General features: G+C 44.0%; 1 protein-coding gene across 9 annotated transcripts in view; it reads right to left on the bottom strand.

Moving 5' to 3' along the window:
• Mettl6 (methyltransferase 6, methylcytidine) overlaps positions 1-24772 on the bottom strand; it is a 70999-nt gene that overhangs the window by 46047 nt on the left and 180 nt on the right. For 5 of the 9 annotated variants that reach the window (XM_052733646.1, XM_052733648.1, XM_052733650.1 and 2 more), the window contains exons 2-5: positions 23468-23835; positions 21973-22107; positions 18622-18792; positions 11399-11540 (exon numbers count right to left, since the gene is read on the bottom strand). In XM_052733646.1, coding sequence (XP_052589606.1) covers positions 11399-11540; positions 18622-18792; positions 21973-22107; positions 23468-23692 — 673 coding nt within the window. In that variant the 5' untranslated portion in view covers positions 23693-23835. Of the gene's footprint in view, positions 1-7584; positions 8527-11398; positions 11541-18621; positions 18793-21972; positions 22108-23467; positions 23836-24155; positions 24270-24772 lie in introns of those variants that run through there. The other 4 variants (XM_052733647.1, XM_052733645.1, XM_052733652.1 and 1 more) reach the window with 4 other exon arrangements.

Here is a 24772-nt window from a genome sequence, read left to right as displayed (position 1 = left end):
ACCCAACCTAATTTTATTTCTAATAAAATATTTGGTTTCAGAAACAGAACATATAGAGTTTACAGGAAATATTTCTTCCTAACAGAAAACATGGTCCTGCAAAGCACCACTTTGCTTTACTTTCCCCCATTTTTCTCTTCCTTGAGTGGCAACTATGGAACAGGAAATCAGCTACTATCAAAGAATATTGGGACCAGGGAGAGCTCGGCTGGTAAAGGCATCTACCACCAAACCTGAGGATCTGAGCTTGAGTCCTGGATTCACACAAAAGAATACTATGACTAATGTGTGAGGCAGACTGATATCCAAGATATAGCCCTGCCCTTGTTTTGCCTTAATCCTGAGCAGCAATAAAGTACATCTGCAGAGTTATTTAGGAATAAGAGAGGTCTATGGAGTATATATTATTTATCTACAGGGAAAAGCTTCAGATCGTCCATTAGGTCCCTCGTGTATTTATGTTCTCCAGTGTGCCTTGAAGCCTTACAGACATCACAGACATTGCCTTAAATGTGAAAATTTAGTTGAAAGCAAACTGAATTCAGGAGACAAAAGTTGACTGAATATTGGATAAGAGCATCTTCATTTTGTTTTGTCCAGTGAAGCACAAATTGATCTTACCAGCTGAAGTTGACCTAGAAAGCACATTTGTAACAATATTTTCCTTACTGTGCAAGGACAATAAAAATGGCCCCTGTGTAGCGGTGACTAAGATGGCAGCAGAAGCTGGTCGTGGTGGCATACATCTTTAATCCCAGCACAGAGGCAGAAAAACCTCTTCGAGTTCAAATCCAGGGCCAAGACTACATGAGACAAACAAAAACAGCCGGGCGGTGGTGGCGCTCGCCTTTAATCCCAGCACTTGGGAGGCAGAGGCAGGAGGATCTCTGTGAGTTCGGGGCCAGCCTGGGCTACAGAGTGAGTTCCAGGAAAAGGCGCAAAGCTACACAGAGAAACCCTGTCTCAAAAAAAACAACAACAACAACAACAACAAAAAAAAAACCAAACAAACAAAAAAAACAAATCCAATATAAACATTGAGCATCTATCGCCACCTTGTGGTGGCCTGTTCTCAATCCCAGGTATTTACGATGGAAAATTAAGTCTTCTTGAAGAGGAGCTGGGTTCTGAGCTGTTTGGAACATTTGGACATAATAATCATGTGGGAGGTTGGAGACAGAAGGCTAAAAATATTAGAAATACCTAGCACTTGACTGGATTTCACAGTTTATACTTTATAGTATGGGCAAAGTCCTCTGACATAGATGGCATCCCTGGAGACTTTGGTCTTGAACACGTGACAGCTATATCCAGGGATGTGGATGACTGCATGAGTCAAGTCCTCTACTTGCTCCTGGATGGTCAAACTCAAACTCTGTAGCATTTTGTTAATACTAATGTGTGCAATCGTTTAACTGTAGTATATACCATTAAATTATATGTGCACCTATTGTGTGGTATATTTTACACTTGTACCTCCAACTCTACTAGTTCTATACACACATACCACACACCACCTTCTGTAGTAGTATTAGGAAGAGTTCACTAGGTCTCTGGGGCTGTTTTGTGTGTGCAGTGGCAATGCTGTACTGATTGGCTCTTCAGGGAAACCAGAGGCTTTTGTCTGTTTTGTCCCATCCTGCAGTTGCTTCCAAATATCACTCAGAGGCTTGTATTAATTGTAAATGCTCAGCTGTTAGCTCAGGCTTATTACTAACTAGCTTTTACAACTTAACCCATTTCTATTAATCTATTAACATTTCTATTAATATGCTGCCCCGAGGCTTGTAGCTTTTACCTCTATCCCATTTTGTATGTCTGACTTGTTCTCCTTCTGACTCTCAAATCTCTCAACTCCGCCCTTCTTCTCCTTGTATCTTCATTTGGCTTTCCTGCCCAGCCTTATTCTGCCTGGCTATAGGCCAAATCAGTTTTTATTATCAACCCATGAGAGTAACACACATTCACAGCATACAGAAGGATCCTCCCACAGTAGAGATGGCTCAGTATAAGGGTGCTTACTGCCAAGCCTGATGACCTGAGCTCAATTCCTAGCACCCACTTGGTAAAAGGAGAGAACCAATTCCAGCAACTTGCCCTCTCACTTCCACACGTGCATCGTGACATATGCATACCCACCCACATGTATACGTATGAATAAGTGTAACTTTAAAAACTTTGCCCACTCACATCAAACCCTCACTTTAAAAAAAAATGATGAATGTGTTTGCATGTGTCTATGTAAGTGCATGGTCCTGAGTACCACAGTGCACATGTGGAGGTTGGAGGAAAGCTCTTGGTGGTTGTTTCTCTCCTTCCACCTCCCTGAGGCAGGATCCTTCTGGTTTCTTCCGGCTGTTTATTCCCAACTAGCCAGCCTGACAGTTTCCAGGCGATTCTCCTCGTATTTAGCAGTGCTGGGATTAGAGATGTACCACCACCCCATCTTTTAACTTGGGTTCTGGAGATGAGACTTGTAGTTGGGCTTGTGTGGCAAGCCTTTTTATCCATAGCCATCTCACCAGCCTCTCTCTCACTGTGGTCAGAGGATTGCCAAGATGGCCAGGCCATCACCAGCCCTCAGGGATTCCCATCTCCTTTCAGCTGCCTGCACCAGACCAAATACCTGCTCAGTCCTGTGAGATTACGTCCTCACTGACACTAGCCGAAACGACAGTGGCTCTTGTGTTCGTTACTGGTGAAGCTGTCGAAGGTGCTATGAGGATGGAGGCACAATGCACGGGAACTCAGGAGCAAAGGCCTCAGGTTTATCTCCAGTGAGAAAGTGCTGGCTTCCCAACATTTGTACCTGGTCTAGTTTGCAAGATCTCCCGAAATGCAAGGCCGTTAGTGTGCTTATCTTACTCTTGAATGCAGCATCCCCCTTCATTGTTTCCTTACTTAGAATTGGCCTACTTTTAAAATGTATTTTGTGTGTATAGGTGTTTTGCTTGTATGTCTGTCTGTGTACCACATGCGGGCCTGGTTCCTGCAGTGGCCAGAAGATGTAGGATCCCCTGGGACTGGCGTTACAGATGGTTGGGAGCCATCATGTGGGTGCTAGGATCAAACCTGGGTCCCCTGCCAAGTAGCAAGTGCTCTTAAGCACAAAACCATCTCTTTACTTCCCAACTTGCCTACTTTACAAGTCATCTTTAAATTCCTTCAGGGAGAATTTTCAAACAGAAAGGGAAAATTATGGTGTAGGGAGTCAGAAGGGTAGTTACCCCTGGGTGACCAGAAGGTGATCAGTGACCAGAAGGAACATTTGGGATTCTGGAATACTGACCAACCATTTCTTCAGCTGGATGCTTGTCACACAGGTATGTCTACTGTGACATCCCTGGACTAAGATCTTGCTTTATGTAGCTCTTTGCATACAGGTTAAACAATAACATTGCTAACAATGAGGCCTGTGTACCTGGGGTGTGTACTCAGCCACATATCAGAAAATTTTCCTTTAATCCTCATACTTTGAGGTTACATTTACATGGGGAATCTAGTCTGAGGTTCAAACAGTGAAGGAATGAGGCCAGAATCCCCAGGTCAACTTTCCTATCACACCATCCCTTTCCCCACTTCCCATTTCATTCTGTCTTCCCCAGGCCCAGCCACTAAATCTGAGGTAGTGGTTCGGTATGGAGGGAAAGGATCTCCTGAAGAGGCCCTGAGCAGCATCCTGGGCTAAGGCAGCTTGGGATGCTTTTGGTGGAGGCTAGGGGCTGAACTGAGACTCCAGGCCCTCTTGGCTCTCCCCACAATTGCTCCTCCTCTGAGACCCATGCGATTTCTTGTAGGTCTTTCTCCTTTACAAGTCGATTTCAAGGGGGGAAAAAAAACTACTGCAAAAGACAAAATCCTCTATCTCATCAGTTGTGTTTTTACTTGCAATAGCCATTTTTGAGCCTCCAAAGGAGAGACTACACAGAGCAACTGACTAGCAGGGGAAAAGGGCTCCTCCCAAGCTGAAACAGATGGCCCTGAAGGTCAGCCAGCAAGCCCAACTGAGCTCTGAGTCAGCCCCTCCTTTCCAGGACTGGGGGACTTATTCTGACTGGACAGAACCACAGTGAATATTGCCCATCCCCAGCGGTACTGCCCTTCTTCAAGATACAGTTGGGCTTGGCTGCACATGCAGGCAAGCCACATGCTCAGGATGATGTTCTCACCAACAACGTTCTGCAAACAAACATGGGAAAGGCTTGCAAGGCCAATTTTTATGCACATATGGAATTTCAATTCTGCATCATAATGTAAAAGTCACATATGACAGTGCCCAGGAGACAGGTCACCAGACCAATTTAGGGTGTTCCCCATAGTCCACACTAAAATTAGCACTGGGCCTCAGCATTCCTCTCTAGCCACTGCTTCCCAGGAGGGAACTGGACACACTCCAATGCCCCTTCACAGTTAAAATTCCAACTCGGAAGCAAACAGGTATCAACTGTGTTTCTTGAGAAACTGCACTGGGCAGATGGGGGTGGGTGGGTGGCCTTCCTTTCCCCTTCTCAGGGCAACTGGCTGACTATAGAGGGCATCCACAATCAGGCAGAAAGGGCTGACAAGATGGCAGATGGCTTAGCAGATAAAGGCACTTACTACCAAGCCTGAGGACCTGAGTTTTTTTTAGTGTTTAACTTTTTTTTTTTTTTTTTAAGGATTAGGGATGAGCTCAATGGTAGAGCACTTGCCTAGCATATGTGAGGGCCTGGGTTCAATCTCTGGTATGACAACAAAATACTAAATATCTCAGCTAGGCATGGTGGTGCATGCTTTTAATCCCAGCAGAGGCCAGCCTGATCTACACAGTGTATTCTAGGCCAGCCAGGGCTACATAGTGAGACCCTGTCTCACAAGTAACAAAAAAAATTGTTTTTAGATTTATTAATGTATATGAATGTTTTGTCTGCATATATGTATGTGCAGCATATGAATGGCTGGTGCCAGAGAAAGACAGACGAAAGTGTTGAATCCCCTGGAAATGGAGTTACAGATGCACACACACGAGAGAGAGAGAGAGAGAGGGGGGGGGGGAGGGGGAGGGGGGAGGGGGGAGAGAGGGGGGGGGTGGGAATCAGGCAGAAACCCATGCTAGGTTCTTCAGCAGAGTTCAGCAGTGTTTAGTAACACTGGTGTTAAAGAAGCACATAAATGATTTAAAGGAAGAAAAGGGCAAATATGAGACACCAGAAAAAAATCCCCATGAGTAATGACAACGATGTCTTTATGCCCCAGCTGTTTAAACTGTGGGTCCTGACCCCATACAATGTCAGATAACTAAATGTGAGGGTCACAAATGTAAGCTTTGAAAATGTGCAACAACCAAATGCTAACTCAGAACAAAGGTAGAATGTCTCCAAGGCCATTCGGGCAGTGCTTCCCTCTGACACTGTGTGATGTCACTGCAGGCTGGGCTGCGAACCACGTACACCTTGCCCCGTGCATGCTGTTCAGGCACACACCAACACCACTGCCTGAAACACTTCAGCTTAGGCCCAAGACCACTGTATACTGCCAACTGCACTGCTTTGCTGTTTTCAAACTGTCCATAGTTTCCTGTTCTCAGTGTGGGGGCTAATTTTATATCACTTTGACAGAGGCTAGAGTCATGAATAAATGAGACGTGAATAAATGTCTCTAAACTGGGCTGTAGGCAGGCCTGTAGGGGATTTTCTTAGTGATTGAGGGAGGGCCCAGCCTGTCTTAGGGTTTCTATTGCTATGAAGAGACATCATGACTATTACAACTCTTATAAAGGAAAACATTTAATTGGGGCTGGTTTACAGTTCAGAGGTTTAGTCCATTATCATCATGGAGGAAAGCATGGCAGCTTGCAGGCAGACATGGAGCTGGAGAAGGAGCTGAGACTTCTACATCCTGATCCACAGGCAGCAAAAGTGAACTGTGTTCCACCCTGGGCATAGCTTGAGACCTCAAAGCCCTCCCCCAGTGATACACTTCCTCCAACAAGGCCACACCTCCTAATAGTGCCACTCCCTACAGGTCAAACATTCACACATATGAGTCTATTGGGGTGTGTGTGCGGGGTGGGGTTGGGGTTAGGGGACAATACCTATTGAAACCACCACACAGTCCATTGTGGGTGGGGCCCTTCCTGGGTTCTATAAGAAAGCAGGCTGAGTAAGCCAGTAAGCAGCACCCCTCCATGGCCTCTGCATCAGCTCCTGCCGCCAGGTTACTGACCTGTCTTCCTTCAGTGATGGACTATGGATGTAGAAGCATAAACCCTTTCCTCCCCAACTTGCTTTTGGTCATGGTGTTTCATCATAGCAATAGCAACCCAAACTAAGACATCCAGAAACAATAGTTTAATTATGCCAAGCAAAGATTTTTAATATTTTCCTACCACCACTCCTCAGCATGTAAATATCAAATTAGGATATCTTTAAAATTGTGCCGGGAGGCGGTGGCACATACCTTTAATCCCAGCACTCAGGAGGCAGAACCAGGCGGATCTCTGAGTTCAAGGCCAGCCTGGTCTACAGAGAGAGATCCAGGACAGGCACCAAAGCTATATGGAAAACCCTGTCTCGAAAAACCAATAAAATAAAATAAAATAAAATAGTACTGTGAGAATTTTTAAAATTACTGTTTAAGGGGGTTGGAGAGATGGCTCAGTGGTTAAGAGAACTGGTTGCTTTTCCAGAGGACCTAGGTTAGATTCCCAGCACCCATACAGTGGTTCAAGACTCAACAGTCTAACTTCTGTTCTGGGGGATCTGATACCCTCTGGCTTCCATGGGAACCAGGCATGAATGTAGTATAGACATACCTGCAGACAAAACACCTGGAAACAAAAATTTTAAAATTTATTATTTAAAGGGCCTAGTGCTTAAAAGTGGAAGCATAAGGACTTGAGGTCAAATTTTCAGCATCCATGTAAGAAAGCTGGGCATGGCTACATGACCCTATAACACCAGCACCGGGAGGAGGAGACTGGTGGGTCTTGAGAGCCCAGTGACTAGCCAGCCTAGCCAGATGACAAGCTCCTGGTCCAGCAAGTGACTGTTTCTAGGATATAAGGTAGAGAGTGAAAGAGGATGACACCCACACCTGAGCGTGCACACACACACACACATCACACACAAATATATACATCACACACACATACAGCACACACACACATACAGCACACACACATATATACACATCATACACACACATATATACACATCATACACACACATACACACACACACACACACACACACACATATATACACACATCACACACACACACACACACACATACATCACACTCACACACCCCCAAACAAAAAAAAAAGTAAGTTGCTGACTTTTGCTTCTTTTTCTTTTTTTTTTGGGGGGGGGGGGGTTGTCAAGACAGGGTTTCTCTGTAATCCTGGCTGTTCTGGAACTCTCTTTGTAGACCATGCCGGCCTTGAACTCAGAGATCCATCTGCCTCTGCCTCCTGAATGCTGGGATTAAAGGCATGCGCCACTGCTCAAGATTTAATTTTTTATGTAAAAATAAACAAGCATACCCACCTGATTAGTATATAAATTTGCTTTTTTCTTTAATAAATGGTAAGATTAAAGAACTGTCTTTAATGTATTTATTATCAAATGCTTGATTTGCACACCGGTTTTGTGTATCTGCACGCTTGGCTCCTGGCTTTCCTTTGTGGAAAGAGAATTGTACGACACAGGTAAACCACAGAACTTGACTTTCAGGACCGACTTACATTTTCGTTTTTCTATGTGCACATACATACACTCTCTGTTCATTTATCCATTTGTGCACATGTGGAGGGCAGAGAACAAGTCCCAGGAGTCGTTTTCACCCTCCACCTTTCTGAGGTCAGGTCTCTTGTCTCCTTTCTGCCACACTCCTGGCTAGCTGGTCCTGGAGCTTCCAGATGATTCTTACTCTGCTTCTCTTGAGGTAGGAGTGCTGGGATTATGGATTCAAACTGCCAAACCTGGATTTTTTTTAAATTTGGGTGTTTTGCCTGCATGTATATCTCTGTACCACCTGAAGAGGCCAGAACAGGGCATTCCATTCCTTTCGATCCCCTGGGACTGGAGTTACAGATGGCTGTAAGCTGCCATGTGGGTGTTGGGAATCGAACCCAGGTGATCTGCAAGAGCAGCCAATGCTCTTGACCACTGAGTCATCTCTCCAGCCCCCATCTTTGTTTTCCTAGACAGATTCCTGGGGTCACACTTGGGTGGTCAGGCTTGCACAGCTAACACTTTAACTGCTAAGCCATCTCCCTAGTCCCCACTTGTTTTTAATACAAAAATTACACATGTAATTTTAAAAATTCAGAATACAAAAATCTATGTTAGTTTAAAACACTTCTCTTCCAAGTGAAGCAGAGTCAGGGGTGGGGTCTGGGTCCCGTGGAGGCTTCCGGAACTTGCTCTGAAGAAAAACTCGTGGCACAAACAGGCCTTCCTTTTTATTCACTGTTTCTCGAAACACATACTCATTCGCCACTTCTTCATAACCTGCGTCCACAAAGAGCTGCGCCAGGAATTCTAGAAGGCAAGCAGTGGTGAGCTCTGAGGGGTGAGGACTGAGATGGGCTACGGAGGTTTTGGTTTTTTTCTGTAATAAAAACTTCAATGCTAAACTTTTTCATTTGTTTTTAGACTTTTCTTATTTGATTTTTCCCCTCTTGAGACAAGATTGTACTTTATATCTCCGGCTGGCCTGAGATTTTTAATGCTTCTGCCCCAGCTTCCCAGTGCTGGGTATACAGGCCTGTGCTAACAGGCCAGGCTTTCTTTCTCTCCCTTCACTCATTTGCTCTTTCTGTTTTAAAAACAAACACATTCCTAGCCAGGCCGTGGTGGCGCACGCCTTTAATCCTAGCACTTGGGAGGCAGAGGCGGGCGGATCTCTGTGAGTTCAAGGCCAACCTAGGCTACAGAGTGAGATCCAGGAAAGGTGCAAAGCCACACAGAGAAACCCTGTCTCGAAAAACCAAAAAACAAAAACAAAAAAAATCCCAAACACATTCCTACTTCTCATGGTCTTGAGACCCGAGCAGAAACCTCCAATTAAAGCAGCAACAAAGGTGTACCTACCTTGGCTTGTCCATGTGTCAGCACATACAAAAGTCTGACTGGAAAGAAACAATGCCCAGGCTAGCTATGGAGAAGACTGCACACACTCAACTTGTTTACAGAAAGGAAGGATATCTGTGCCCAGAATTGGGGGGATCACCTGGTAGTGTGACAGCCTGAGGATAAATTCACCCCAGCAAAACATCACACAGACAAATGAAGTAAGTAAGTAGAACCAAGAGCACACATGCAGTCCTCCTCAGGGCATTACTGCACAGGCTGTGCTCTGGAGCACTGTGCAGATACCACTGGGCTTCCTGATGACCTCTATGGGTTTATCCAGATGCGGCCATGTCAGAAACCTTAAAGTCGTCTTCATTTTCACCTGACACTAGATATTTAACTGTAAACACTCATTTTTTCGTTTAATATCTAAAACAGTATTTCAAGAAATGAAATGTAAGTTGGGTGGCATATATCTATGAAGCAAAGACAGAACTGCTGTAAGGTTAAGGACAGCCTGGGCTACAGACTGAGATTTTGTTTCAAAAACCTAAAAAATATGGAGCTAGAGAGAGGGTTCAGCAGTTAAGAGTGCCTGTTGTTCTTGCAGAAGACTCAGGTTTGGTTTCTGTGGTGGCTCACAACTATCCATGACTTCAGGCCCAGGGGATGACACCCGCTTCTGACCTCCATACACCCCAGGCACATTCATGGTGCACATACTCACAATACAGGCAACACATATACATATAAAATAAAAATAAAAAAACTTAAAAACAAACAAACACCCTAACCCTAAAACCAAAAAGTAAAAGAACTAGGCATACAGCTGAGGGCAAAACACTCACCTAGCATGCTTGAAGCTCTGGGTTCAAGCCTTAGCATTCCAAAACAAGCAAAGCCCTCAAAACCCAGAGCTAGAAAAAGATAAAGGATCTTTATCTTTTTAAAAATTGAAAAGATATTCGGCATTTACTGATCCAAAAGGCCTTTTAAAGTATTTTCTATTATTATCTTGATGTGGCATATGTCATGTGTTCATGTGTATGTGCATCTGTGTGCAATAGCACACACACATACAAAGAGGCTAGAGGTCAATGTTTCTTCTATTATATTCTCCACTGTAAAAAAAATGTATGTTTTTATTTATGTTCACGGACCGTCTGTCTGCATTTGCATCACATGCATGCCTCGTGCCCACAGAGGTCCAAAGAGCCTCTGGAAAGAAGTTACAGACCTCATTTGTGAGCTGCTATGTGGCTGCTGGGATTCAAACCCAGGTCCTCCGGAAGAGCCAACAGTGCCCTTAACCACTGAGCCATCTCTCCAGCCTTCCACCTTGCCCTTTTTTTTTCTCCCCCTGAGACAGGTTCACTCCTATATAGCCCTGGCTGTCCTTGTCTACCACACTTTTTGAGACAAGGTTTCTCACCAACCTGGCATTTCCAACAAAACCAGCTGAATAGCAGGCTCTAGGGATTTTTACTCTCTCGCCTTCCCAGCATCAGGATTACAGGGATAGGCCACCACACCTGGCTTTTCACGTGGCTGCTGGGGGGCTGCAGCAGACTTTACTCTGCCATCCTCCCAGTTACAACCACTTATCGAGACAGGATCTCATGTAGCCCAGGAACTAGCTGAGGGTGAGAAGGACCTTGAACTACTGTTTATTTTCTGTGTATGAGTGTTTGCCTGCATGAAGTATGTGCACCATGTGCACACCTGGTGTCCACACGGGTCAGAGCAGGTGTTTGGTCCTCATCCCCAGGAACTAGACTTACATGGTTGAGCCACCATGTGGGTGTGGGGAACAGAACCAGTTCTCAGCAAGTACAAGTGCTCTGAACTGCTGAATCATTTCTCCAGCTGGACTTTTAACTCTTGATCGTCCTGCTTCTGCCTCTAGATTGCTGGGTCTAAGACTTGTATGTGACCACCCCAGTTTACGCAGTGCGGGCGACTGAACCCAGAATCTGACCCATGCTAGGTCAGCACTCTACCAACTGAGCTACATTCTCAGTATTCTTTGATAGCAAATTTGTCTATTTGAAAACAGATCCAATCACTTTTATTCAAGAAGGATTTTTGCCTTTGGTCTGGGAAAGTAAGCTCAGTCACCATGTGACATGTCTGAGGCCTGTCTATTCTCCCAGGCTCACTCACTAGGGGTCTATGTCTCAGCAAGTACTGGGAAAGCGGTGTACATCAGGGCTTATTCTAAGAACTTGGGACTTGTGTTAGCATGGCCACATAGCTGCCCAAGCAGGACCCCACTGTTGACAGTCAAATGAGCAGAGACAGAGAATGAAACACTAAGGAGATACTCCATTCCTCTTACCATCAGTAAAAAAATAGGATCTGGTTCCATCTTGTCTGACATAAAAATTTTCTCCAAGTTTGCTTCCAGCTTTAAACCTAAGCATGGCATGGTCATGCAGCCCATAGTCACGGAACAAGACACTTCTGCCTGGTTTTAATACCTACAAAAGTAAAGCAGGTTGCATATAACTCAGAGGAACCTAGTCAAATAAAGTACAATCCAATGACGTTAGGAATTAAAACAGACCTGTGGTAGTTATGAAAGAAGGCATATAAAATACTTTTAATATGAATGGTTGCTTTTAAAACATGTTGGGTGTAGTGGTACACACCTGTAATCCCAGTACTCATGAGGCTGAGGCAGGAGGATCATTCTGAGTTTGAGACTGGCCTACATAGTGAGGACCTGGCCCACCAGGGCTACATAGCAAGGGGACCCTGTCTCAGAAAAACAAAAATAAAAAATAAAGTGCCTTAGAAGTCATTTTTTGGATGTAATGGACCACAGTACAGTTTCAGACCCCACATAAAAGTAACCACATAAGACACACTCTGCCTTCTACAAGGCATGAGCCACCTCCTTCATTAGACTGAGTTTCCAGATATCTGCTTCTGACAATTACCTCTGCAGGGCTCCTGTGAGACTCCCTACGGTCTCAGCACTGACCCCTCCTCTCAGGTGCTGGGCTCTGGCCTGACCATCTGTTCTTTGTATCAGGAAGTCCGCACCGTAGGAAGAATAAGGAAAGCCATCCTTTCCTCAGGGCCTGTCTTCTATCTGTGCTGCAGACAGTGCACACACATCTCCTCTATACCCCAAGAGGCAGGTGTTCCACAGACCCACACTACCTCACGGAGCACAGAGCACTTGTTTTAAAATGACAGATGCCACCTTTTGTGACAGGTTTTGTCTCCTTTGGAAAAGCGTGTGCTGATGCACTTGCATAGTCATACCCTCCCCCAGCCAGCTATGGTTTTATATATATATAGCCTTGGCTGGCCTGGTAACCAATTGCTATGCAGCCCAGGCTGATCTTGAACTTGTAGAGATTCTCCTGCCTTACTTTCCTGGGTGCTGCGACTATAGGTGTCTGTCACCACACCAATGGTGCAAAGAAAAACAGGTGAGAAATTTCATTCACAGGTGACTCAATCTTCATTTCAGAAGGAAGGAAAGGCTGTGTGAGGCAGTGAGCAGGGCGCTTCCTGAGACAGATGGGCATCTGCGCTCACATCCCAGCTTTCCCTCAATTCGCTGCATCGCCAATGCCTTCTCTGCTCACAGCACTATGTAGTTCAGCACACATTCCTGTCATGTATTGTCCCGCCCACGAGTCCCAAAAGCAGCTGGTGCGCCTTCACTCTGCCCACTTTTCAGTAAGGCCCAGAATAAAAGTAGTAAGTTACTTGTTGAGATCGTAAGGACAAGTGAGCGGCACAAAGGAGACCCAAACTCCAGTGTTCTCCCGCAGATCACCATTCTGTTTAGGAAATGAGAGAATTCAACTTCTTGGTTGCTTTTCAAATTAAATTCTGACTTAAGAAGCCTGCCTGGTGTTGGCGCCATAGAGTAACGAGATCTATGGCAGGAAGCTTATGCCCTGGACTGTTCACACTGGGCTTCACCTAGGCTGCTGGGGTCTTGTCAGTAGAGCCTGAAGACGGCTTCTTTCTCTAGTACTTTCCCAACAAAACACACAATTTTAAATTCAGCAGCCAATCACCATAATGGCAGTGAGAGAGTAATCGGACTGGGCTAGAAAGTCACTGTGGCTTGGCTGAAAGAAGATCTCTAATGGAGACTAAAAATAGGAGGCATACTCAAATAGAATTTTGTCAAAGGAAATCGTGCCCTGGGACAGTGCAAGAAAATTTTTTACAAATGTGACATGTCATACCTACTAAAATATAGGTGACCTACTATTTATTTCTATAAAAAGTTCAGAAGAGGCTGATCTGTGAAGAGCGAGTTGGGGGCATTACGGAACTCAGAGATACTGGAGGCATTCGGTGTCTAGGTGGTATACTCATTAAAAGCACAAGTAAGAGCCTCCAATCTTATACTTAAAATCGGGGCACTTAGCTCAAGAACACTAAAGCTTAGGAGGGTGGAAAGCACAGACAACACTCGTAAGCTGTGAACTCTGAGTGGGATCTTCTGCTCTACAGGCTAGATGACCACCAATGACCCATTACCTGCCCATAGGTTCCTCGCCCCTCCTGCCCTCTACCCACCAAAAGAAATTCTTTATTTAGAGTTCACAGGTCCAAAAGGCATAAAGTTAGAGCTCAGAGGGCTGTAAATTTCAAGTGGAAAAAACAAGGTACACCTTTATTTTTACTTCTTCTCATGGGAACATTACATTCCTTTAATTATGAAAGCTGTGTACTACATTAAGAATTTGGATGGTAACTAATGAAATCATAAATATTCTTGTATCATGGCACAGTTCTTTTTGCAATTAAAAAATTTTTAGGCAGGGTTTCACAATGTAGTCATGGGTGGCCTGAACTCACTATAGAGACTGGCCTCAAACTCACAGAGATCCATCTGCCTCTGAACATTCTTTCATGCTCTGTTCTCACAGAAACCTGGTATCTATGGAGGCTAGTTTTCCCTCCAAGCCAGGCTGTGCTTTCTCCCATCACTCACAGGGCTTAGTGTCATCCCTGCTACATCCTGTGCATCCTTCCTCCTCTCTATACTTCCTCTCTCTTTCCCTGTCATCAGACAAATCACTTACTATATGCCCTGTTACTCTTGCCTATTCATTCCAGGGTTACTTGGCTGTACTCTTCAAGGACTGTACCTTCTGTCTTGTCTTACTCTAAATGCTATTCTATTTTTAATCCTAGCTAATTTCAGTAGACAAGTAGATTGTCTTTCCAATTGTGCTGGTGTGTGTGTGTGTGTGTGTGTGTGTGTGTGTGTGTGTGTGTGTATGTAGACACATGTGTATGCACATGTTCCTGTGCTTGAATGTAGGTATGTGTATGAGAATCAGAGGGCAACCTCAGATTCAGAGAGAGCTGGTCTCTCACTGGTCACACCAAGCTAGCTGCTCTTCAATCTTCCAACATTTTCCTGTGTCTGCCTCCTATCTCACCACAGGAGTACTGGGATTTCAGACAAGCACTACCAGCTTTACATGGGTTCTGGAAATCGAGCTGAGGTCCTCATGACTGGATGGCAAGCCCTTTACTTGTTGAGTCATCTCTTCAGCCCCTATGCTGGCTTCTTTGTCATGTCATTTCCCCCTCACATTTACTTACATGTGGTGAATGTGTGCATGGGGTCAGAGGGCAGTTCAAGGGTTGGTTTTCTCCTTCAGAGACTGAACTCAGGCCATCAGACTCAGTGGCAAGCATTTTTACTCACTAAGCCATATTGCTGGCCTTTTCTTTGGCTTCTCTCTCCTCCACCTATCTATGAACCACTTATTCCCAGAGTGAAGTCTTAATACTCTGGCAACACGCAGAAGTAGAGCACCCCATCCACACAAGGCCAGGCAAGCCACTCTGCCCCTTCTGTCTGTCTTAGCATTCTCTCTCTTTTTTCCTCATCACCTATTTCTAGTAATCCTTCACTCTCACCTGGGCCTAAATCAGGCAATATGCTCATCTTTTCTTTGGTGCCTTTTTTTCTGTCTAGCTTACGTCCCATGTCCATTTGTGGGCATATTCTGGGTTCTCACCTGCTCAGATATCCAGGGACAGAATGGAGTTGAGGAGGAACAAAAGAAAACTTTGTGAAGCTCACAGGCAGAGATAAGCCAGTGAGGTGCTGTGGAATAATCCTTTTGTACACTGTTGTAGGGGCCCACAAAGGCTCCCTAGTAAGCCCTTACTCAAGGTCAAAATCGGAGTTTGCTTTACTCAGCAGGGCTGCATAATAGGATGATTTGGGTAGGGGTGTGGTTACCAGGTGTTTTGAAGGGTCTACACTTGGCTGCACATTGTGCTTTGATCTTGAAAAGGAAGGTCTTTTGCCTCTCCCCTCGGCAGTGTATGAAAAGCCCATTAGAATAAACCTTGAGGCAGCTGGGTATTGACCCAGGGCCCTCCCAAAGCTATCCTGTGTCTCGTCTTTCTCTCTGGCTATGTCTATATTTCTATCTAATACTTCCTCATTCCTCTCTTCTCCCCCCAAGAACCCTTCGACAGGTCAGAGCTGGACTCCTACATACTGTGAATATGTATTACATTCATTGGTTTAATAAAAGAGCCAATTGGCCAACAGCTACGCAGGAAGAGGTTAGGCAGGAGAGCCAGACTGAGAGAATACTAGGAAGTAGGGTGGAGTCACCAGCCAGATGCAGAGAAAGCAAGAGATAAAACGGCTATGCTAAAAAACAGACTGCCATGTGTTAAAGTGTAGTTAAGAAATATGAGTCAATTTAAAAGAACTTGTTAGTAACAAGCCTAAGCTATTGGCTGAGCATTTATAGTTAATAAGTCTCTGAGTGGTTATTTGGGAGTGGACTTGTGGGACAGAAACCCCCACCTACATTGTGGTAGAAGTATACATTTTAAAATATACTACTTTGGAGGAGAATAATTCCCTAACAGTTTTCCAATGTTTTGAAACCTTTATCTCACTGCATGTAACATTTAAAACTAGGGTTAAGGGCTGGAGAGATGGCTTAGTGGGAACACTGGTTGCTCTTGCAGAAGACCTGGGTTTAATTCCCAGCACCCACATGGTGGTTCACAATCACCCCTAATTCTAGTTCCAGGGGATCTGATGCCCTTTTTCTGACCTCCTTAGGTACCAGGCATGCACATGGTGCACATATATACACATAGGCAAAATACACATAAAATCAAAATCAAAATCAAAAACAAGGTTGAAGCATTAATACACACTGCCAAGTGACACTCTTTTATCCAGCATCATTTTCAACTCGCTGGCTGCCTTCTCTTTCCTCTAAAATCAGTCTGTACACTCTGGTACTTAACTGTCCCACCCTCTATGCTGTACACGCATCACTCATCTTTCTTTTCAAACTTACTTATACCTGTGGATTTTCAACTAAATTACACATTTTAATTAAGGTGCTGAGTGGGGCTTAGTTAGCATTTGCTGTCTTTCTGGATCTTAGTTCAGTTCTCAACATATTCATCAGGCTACTCTCAATCACCTGTAATTCCAGTTCCAGGGGATCCGACACCTTCTCCTGGCCTCCATGAGCATCCACATACATAAGGCATACTCTCACACAGACAATCTTAAAAGAGAGAAAGTGCTGGGTGAAGAGGTTCATGCCTGTAATCCTAGCACTTGAAAGCTGCAGCACAAGTTTAAGTTTTTGGTCAGCCTGAGCTACAGGGTGACAAAAATGAAAAGCAAGAGAGTACATGACGCTAAGTGTTGTGCTGAACTCCTGTAGTCCTAGTACTCAGGAGGCTGAGGCAGGAAGATTGAGGCTTCCTTGGAGTACACAGCAAGACCCAAGTTTATTTTAATTTTAAAATAATTTTAAAAAAGAGAGACTGTAACAATGACATGTGAACATGAGTAAGAAGCTTACAATTTCTATATAAAGTCAAACATTTCATCAGCATGGTGGCACCTGAGTGTCATCCCCATAGTCAGGAGGCAGAGGCAGAAGGACTGTCCAGAGTTTGAGGCTGACCTAGTCTATATATGAAGTCCAGCCTGGAAGAAGTATATTGTAAGATCTTGTTTCAAAAAAAAAAATTTTTTTTTTTCCTTTTTTCTTTTCTTGAGACAGGGTTTCTCTGTGTAGCTTTGGTGGCTGTCCTGGATCTTGCTCTGTAGACCAGGCTGGCCTTGAACTCAGAGATTGGCCTGGCTCTGCCTCCTGAGTGCTGGGATTAAAGGTGTGCGCCATCACCGCCCGGCTAGAATTTACCATTTTAAACAACTGATTCCATTGACTTTTTTTTTTTTTTTTTTGGTTTTTCGAGACAGGGTTTCTCTGTGTAGCTTTACGCCTTTCCTGGAACTCACTTGGTAGCCCAGGCTGGCCTCGAACTCACAGAGATCCGCCTGGCTCTGCCTCCCAAGTGCTGGGATTAAAGGCGTGCACCACCACCGCCCGGCTGATTTCATTGACTCTTAAGAGTTAACTGATATGGTGACTACAGTGTCTACATGAATACTCCCACTGAGGTTCTCCAAAAAAGTGATATCACTCACTTATATTCTCAGCTTTAGCACTAAGAGGAAACTGAGGCTCAGAGATAGGTGCCATAGCTTGTCTTGAATCATGTAACTTAACAGGTGAAGCTTTTTTGGTTCTTTTTTTTTTTTTTTTTTTTTTTTTAGAGACATAGTGTAAAATAACCTAGGCCAGCTTCAAATTTGCTCTATACATGAGAACAGTCTTGAAATCTTGACCTTCTTGAAGCTGAAGGTATATGCCAGCATACTGGCTTGTTTTCAATCTATAGCTCAAGCTGATCTTGAACTCACAATGTGGGCGAGGCTGGCCTTGAACTCATGGCAATCCTCCTACCTCAGTCTCAAGTAGTAAGATTATAGGCATGCTATAGCAGCCTTCTGGTGGCCATAGCAGTTCAGGTTCTGCCATCCTAACAAGAATAGTGACGGTAATGTAACAAGAGTTGGCTTCGAGGACACTTAGCAGAGTGCAAGCACTGTGCCTGGCACCCATTATACATCTTCCTCAACTGCTTCCATCTCAGAAGCATTATCCCAGCATTTTTCAGGTATAGAAACAGGCTTGGAGAGGTGAAGGAACTTGCCTTGGTAGTGAACCCAGCTTAGCTTCTAGGCCTTCTGACTGTCTTCTCCACTAGTCACATGTCCCCTCACCTTATGGATCCCAAGTAACTGCAACATCTTCCTTGCTCTGGGCTGGCCATGTTCTGAAGGGCAGCCATGGCACTGCACAAGCCCAGAGCTACAGTGGCTGCTTTATGCCAGCGAATCCCTCCTCCTATACTGGCCACAGTCTACCCATTGAAAATGGGAAGATGTTGGAACTGCAGTACACAAGCCTTACAGAGGAGGAGGCAAGGGAGCCTGAGGGGCCAATCCTCAAGCACAGACATCAAATCACTAACCTTTTTTTCTTTTTTTTCTATTTTTATTTTTCCGAGACAGGGTTTCTCTGTATAGCTTTGGTACCTGTCCTGGAACCCACTCTGTAGACCAGGCTGGCCTCGAACTCACAGAGATCCACCTGGCTCTGCCTCCCGAGTGCTGGGATTAAAGGCGTGCACCACCACCGCCCAGCTGGCCAAATCACTAACCTTGTACACATTTAGTAAGACAAGGTGCATCTTCTCAGGGTGAACAGCTGAGAGCACAAAGATCAATGTGACAGCATCCACAGACTCTGGTGGGATATGGTCAAGGAGGTCATCTCTAGTGAGGTCACACTGGAATACTTTACATCTCTCTGTGTTATATAAAGGATTTTGCTAGAAAGGGGAAAACCAGAAAGAACTTAGGATTTTAATTAACTACCCTGCTGATTCATGTATGAACATGCAGCACTGAAGAAAGATCCCGTTTCTACTTGTTTACGGCTACATATAATTGTTTTTTGCTCTTGTTACCTTTAGCGGGGGCTGCCACCCAGCTCCCAGATAAATCACACACAGGCTTATTCTTAATTATAAATGCCCAACCTTAGCATGGCTTGTTTTTTTGCCAGCTTTAACTTTAAATTAAATTATCCCATCTACCTTGCCTCTGGGCTTTTCCCTTTCTCTTACTTCTGTAAAAATCTTACTCTTACTCCATGGCTTGCTGTGTGGCTGGCCCCTGATGTCTTCCTTCTTCTCCGGCTCCTAGCTCTCTCCTCCCAGTTTTCTCCCTCTATATATTCTCTCTGCCTGCCAGCCCTGCCTATCCTTTCTCCTGCCTTGCTATTGGCTGTTCAGTTCTTTATTAGATTATCAGGTGTTTTAGACAGACGCAGTAACACAGTTTCACAGAGTTAAACAAATGTAATATAAACAAAAGTAACACACCTTAAAATAACTTTCTACAACATAGAATGGTCACTTGTTACTGGGGAAGTATATTCAATACTGCTACAGGGAGCAAGGCAGCATTTCAGCAAATGATTTTTAACTGAGGGCAGAATATAGTCTACCACTTATTTAAAACCAAGCATTTCAGAGGCCTGTTCCTCCAAAAGGATAATACAAAGTCGGCAGCTGCTTCCTAACCCTCCTTTGGCTATCCCCGACAAGCCTAGACTCTATGAGAAGTTCTTCCACTTCGCCCTACTGGGATGCCCCCATAGTTCTTATGTGGCTGATTTTTCTAGAGATAAAAGATTTAAGATCCTAATCTACCTTTCTTTCTAACAAGTGTACTTACTCCTGGAGCATTTTGGTTGGTTGGTAGGCTCCAGTATGAGTATTATAGAGGAGGAGAATAAGCTTTATTTAATCGTGTAAACAGGGACCTCAATAAATTAATATACAAGGCTACTGGGTGGGAATATTTAGTATTAAAAAAGATTCATTTTATTTATGTTTATGTATGTACATGTGCATACAGGTGCCCTCAGAGGCCAGAGGGCACTGAATCCACAGGCTGGAGAGATGGTTCAGCGGTAAAGAACGCATGCTGTCTTCCAGAGGACCCTGGTTCAACTCCCACTAACCACAATGGCAGATCATAACTACCAATATCTCCAGCTACAGGGGATCTGACACACCTTGCACATACCCACATGCAAAAATATACACACTACACATAATTTAATATAAAAATAGATCTTAAAAAAATCTAAAGAACATTAAAATGTTATAAACATTAAAATGTTATAGACAGATAACATGAAAAGTAAGATAGGTAATGTGAGGGATGGAAATTATAAAGACTAAAATTTAAGTGCCCAAAATAAAAAAAATTATGAAATAAAATAAATAAATTCATAACAGAAATAAATCATTTTCAAATAAGTTTATTGGAGGACTAGCTCTCTTAGAAACAGTGAACTTGATGACAGGACAATAGAAATAATATGAATTAAAAATGAAAACAAAATTAAAAGAGGGAACCCCACATTTAACAGAGTGTGTGTGTGTGTGTGTGTGTGTGTGTGTGTGTGTGTGTGTGTGTGAAAGTGTATGGTGGGAGCAGCCAATGGCATAAAGTACTTGTAACTGAATTCCCTAGAGGGAGAACAAAGAATAAGAACTCAAGAAATTAACTGAAGTATGACCAGATTTTTTCCAGATTAGAAAACATAACAAAACAGCCGGGCGGTGGTGGCACATGCCTTTAATCCCAGCACTCGGGAGGCAGAGCCAGGCGGATCTCTGTGAGTTCGAGGCCAGCCTGGGCTACCAAGTGAGTTCCAGGAAAAGGCGCAAAACTACACAGAGAAACCCTGTCTCGAAAAAACCAAAAAAAATAAAAAATAAATAAAAAAATAACAAAACAATAAACAATTATCTAAATGGCAGGAATAAAGAATTCTTACACATAAAACCTTATTACCTCAAAAAGCAGAAGGTTAATAGAGTTGATAACTGCCAAGTATGGTGGCACACACTTGTAATCCCAGCACTTGGGAGGCTATGGCAGGAGGATCAACAGTTTCACCTGCCTTGGCCTGGGCTATATATAAAAAAAAAAGACATAATTAAATCCTGTGTTAGGAAAAGGCTACCATTAATAATGTTGAATGGGCAAAAAGAGATGCTTGCAATATATGTATCATAACATTCTATATATTCTAAAAGTAAGAAATGACAAGTCAACAGAAAAATAGGCAACAGTTATGAACAGATAATTCTTACTGTGATGTAAGTTCTGCACAGGTGAGGACTTTGCCTCTTGTTCACTGCTTACCCCCAGCGCTTAGGACAGCAACTGGAATATAGTAAGCTCTCAATAAACACATGTAGGAGAAAGGAGCTCATGGCGGAAGAAAATGTATGTGTTTTTACATATTTCAGTCTGCAATATCTCTGGTAATGAGAAACAAAAAAACAGAGACTTTTTTTCCTCAAAGATTGGCAGAAACAAAAAATATTGAGGAAACAGGAAAGAGTGCCTTTATATTACTGGTAATATTATAAATTGGCAGCCGGGCAGTGGTGGTAGTGCACACCTTTAATCCCATCAGAGGCAGGAGGACCTCTGAGTTTGAGGCCAGCCTGGTCTACAGAGTGAGTTCCAGGACAGTCAGAGCTACAAAGAGAAACTCAGTCTCAAAACCACCATCCCTCCCCGCAAAAAATATATACACATCTATTGGCATAATCTTCTTTTGAAAGGAAAGTGGTATTATCTATGAAATTTTCACACTCTTCTAAGGGATTTCATTCCCTCCATTAGTCATCACAGAGTACTGTGCATGTGAGTTTTGAGAAGCATATGCACAACACTGGTCACATGAACCTGATTTATAAACACAAATAATCAGAAACAAACCTATAGAGTAAATGATATGAATGAAGCACAGAGGCACTGCTCAGTATTCTTCTTGCTTTGCTTTGAATCAAAATGTTTTCATATGTACATTCAAAAGAAAATGACATACATGGTGACCACAGCAGGTAAGCTCCTAGAAGAGGACTGGAATTAGACAAATGGTCTAAGGAATCAAAAAGAGCAGAATATGGTGCACCAACCTTAACGTAGTCAACTGCCCTTGGAGAAAAATCACAGGCATAGGCAAAGATATTCAAATCTTCTTCTAAAAGTGGGAATAAACAGTTCCCAACCCCACATCCAGCTTCCAACAAAGTCAATTTTTGACCTTCATACTAAGGAATGAGAACACAAAAGTTACAGTACATTACTTTTGCATAATGAAGAAACACACCAAGCTAAAAGGTTTAGCATGCAAGAGACAACATCTCTAACCTCATGAAGCTGATAACAGACAACAGAACTAGTAAGGAAAAGCTAACACTGGTACCTCATTTATAACTACCCAACACCGGGCAGTTTAGTATTAAGAACATCAGCAAAAAATAAACCAGCCATTAGTACAGTGTAGACACCCTGGGGTTAACCTCCTGCCTCAAATCCCAACTCCTTTTGCCCCTGTATTCTATCCTTGGGCAACTCATTTCTACAGCTCTGTGCCTCCATTTTTCCTGAAAATGACTTCATAGAGTTGCTATGAAGCCTAACAAGGAGAACATATGTAAAATTCTTAGAAAAGGGTTATAGTGAATAGTTCATTAACTACTAAAAGTAGCTTCAATCTATCACTAAAGTTTACTCTGAATATTTAATATTTCTAACCTTCAGATTAGCTTTAAGTAAGTAGAAAACAACATTAAGGGGCTAGAGAGATGGCTCTGTGGTTAAGAGCACGTGCTGCTCTTCCAGAGGACCTGGGTTCGATTGCCTGCATCCACATGGCAACTTACAAACTGTCTGTAATTCCAGTTCCAGTGGATCTGGTGCCCTCTTCTGACCTCCACAGGCAACAGACATGCATGTGGTGCAGACATACATGCAGGCAAAACACTCATACACATAAGATAATAAAATAAATAAATCTAAAAAGAAAACCTAAAAGTTCTTTCTATTAAACAGTCCAGAAATTGCTAAAATTACTTGAAACCAAACAGAACTCTCCTTAGGTACATTTTGACAGGCGTCATAAATTTTTGTTAGTTCAGTCGGTAAAGTCCTGTCGTACAACTACAAGGGCCTGAGTTCAACCCCGGGCACTCATATAAAAAGCTGGTCTTGGTGAAGTATGCTTGGATCTCTGTGCTAAGAAGGCTCCCTGGGGTGTACTGCCATCTAGCCCAAGCTAATCTGTGTGTCCCAGGTCCCAGTGAGAGACCCTGTTTCAAAAAACAAGGTAGGCCAGGAGGTGGTGGCGCACATTTAATCCCAGCACTCGGGAGCCAGGCGGATCTCTGTGAGTTCGAGGCCAGCCTGGTCTACAGAGTGAGATCCAGGACAGGCACCAAAACTACACAGAGAAACCCTGTCTTGGAAAACCAAAAAAAAATAACAAAAAAACCCACCACCACCAACAACAACAAAAAAAGGTAGACAGCTCCTGACAAATGACACCCAAGGTTCTCAGCTGGGAGCACACTCTACATGTAATAAAGGACCTCTCCTCTACACATTGCAAATAAAGGTAGCCCAGCCTACCTCCCTACATGATCTTAGCTCCTCAAACTCTCTGGTGGTCCAGTGTCTGTCCTTGAAAAAATTGGTACTGTTTCTTTTGTAGAAGAGGTCCCAGTTCTTCTGAGCCTCTTTTTCCAGTTTTTGCTGTTTAAAGTCAGACACCAAAGCTTGGTCTCTCTGCAATTTCTCCTCCTCTTCAGAGCTAAGCACCCTTGCTTGCAGTCCTTTCCTTTGGGAAGAAGCCATTGCAGTTGCTGGTAACACATTCAACGCCGCTAAAGATTCTCTGGTCTTTGACCAGCTGAACAATCCGTGCTGACCCTGCACACACTGGATTTTCTCTGGTGCATTTTCCCCAGGTGATTTTCAAGCTTCCGCAGCCAACGATGCTACTTAGGAAAAGGAGATTCTGGTTAGTGATTCTGTAATAGCCTGCTCGCTCCCCTCCCCATCCTGTTTTTCTGTTAGCCAGGGTCTAGTTATGTAAAGTTGCCCTTGAATCCCGTATGGAAGTAGCCCAGGCTGTCCCTTGAACGTATATCCTCCTGCCTCAGCCTTCCAAGTGCTGTGAATGTGGCTATACCGACTCACCGAGCTAGAGCGTTCTTTAGGACTTCTAGAGTTTGGGTTCTAAAGTAGTCCAAGACTCTGGGGGAGAGGTTCCTGACTAGCTCTTTAAGGCGCTGGGGTCAATTCACCAAACACTCACCAGATGCTGACTCTACCCAACACCCTGCCGGGGGTGGGAGAGGTCACAAAGACCAAGACAGTCTACTGCACAAAGCTTACTACATTCAGAGACCAGAACTCTCATGTAGCGGACTCCAATTCAAACCAGATGAGCCAAGTGTCACAAGACATAGATTTAGTTAGGACGAAGGGACGCTTCCAGGAATTGACAGAGAAAATGTGAGAAAAAAATTCTCATCAATGGTCAGTGCCCGCGGAAAATGGGACTTCAAAACAACAACAGCCCGAACTGAAAGCGGGTAGACGACTGCCAGACAAAAGAGTAGTCACGTTCGTTGGGACCGTAGCTTCATGTTTTCGGAGGTGATGGAGCTAATCCGAGGAGGCCAGAGTTTCTGATCGTACCCCACAAAAGGCTACAGCACCAACTAAAGGAAGCGTCGCCGGCCAAGAACTGAATGAAACCCTCACGCCGCAACCGTGGAGCCAAGTAGGAAGGGCGGAGTGACGGGTCGCTGAGTTCCCGAGATCCGTCATCTCTCTCAGGACCCTCAGGATAAACTAGGCCGCCAGGGTCTCGGGCATGTCTCCGGCCGTCGGTATCAACGCTCAGATTCGCATTCACTGCGTTCCCAC

Source organism: Peromyscus californicus, unplaced genomic scaffold (genome assembly GCF_007827085.1).
Source record: "Peromyscus californicus insignis strain IS unplaced genomic scaffold, ASM782708v3 Scaffold_12__1_contigs__length_115047231, whole genome shotgun sequence".
In the NCBI taxonomy this organism is placed as follows: Eukaryota; Metazoa; Chordata; class Mammalia; order Rodentia; family Cricetidae; genus Peromyscus; species Peromyscus californicus.
Note: the sequence above shows the minus strand (reverse complement) of the source record. Positions and strands in the feature narration are given on the sequence as shown.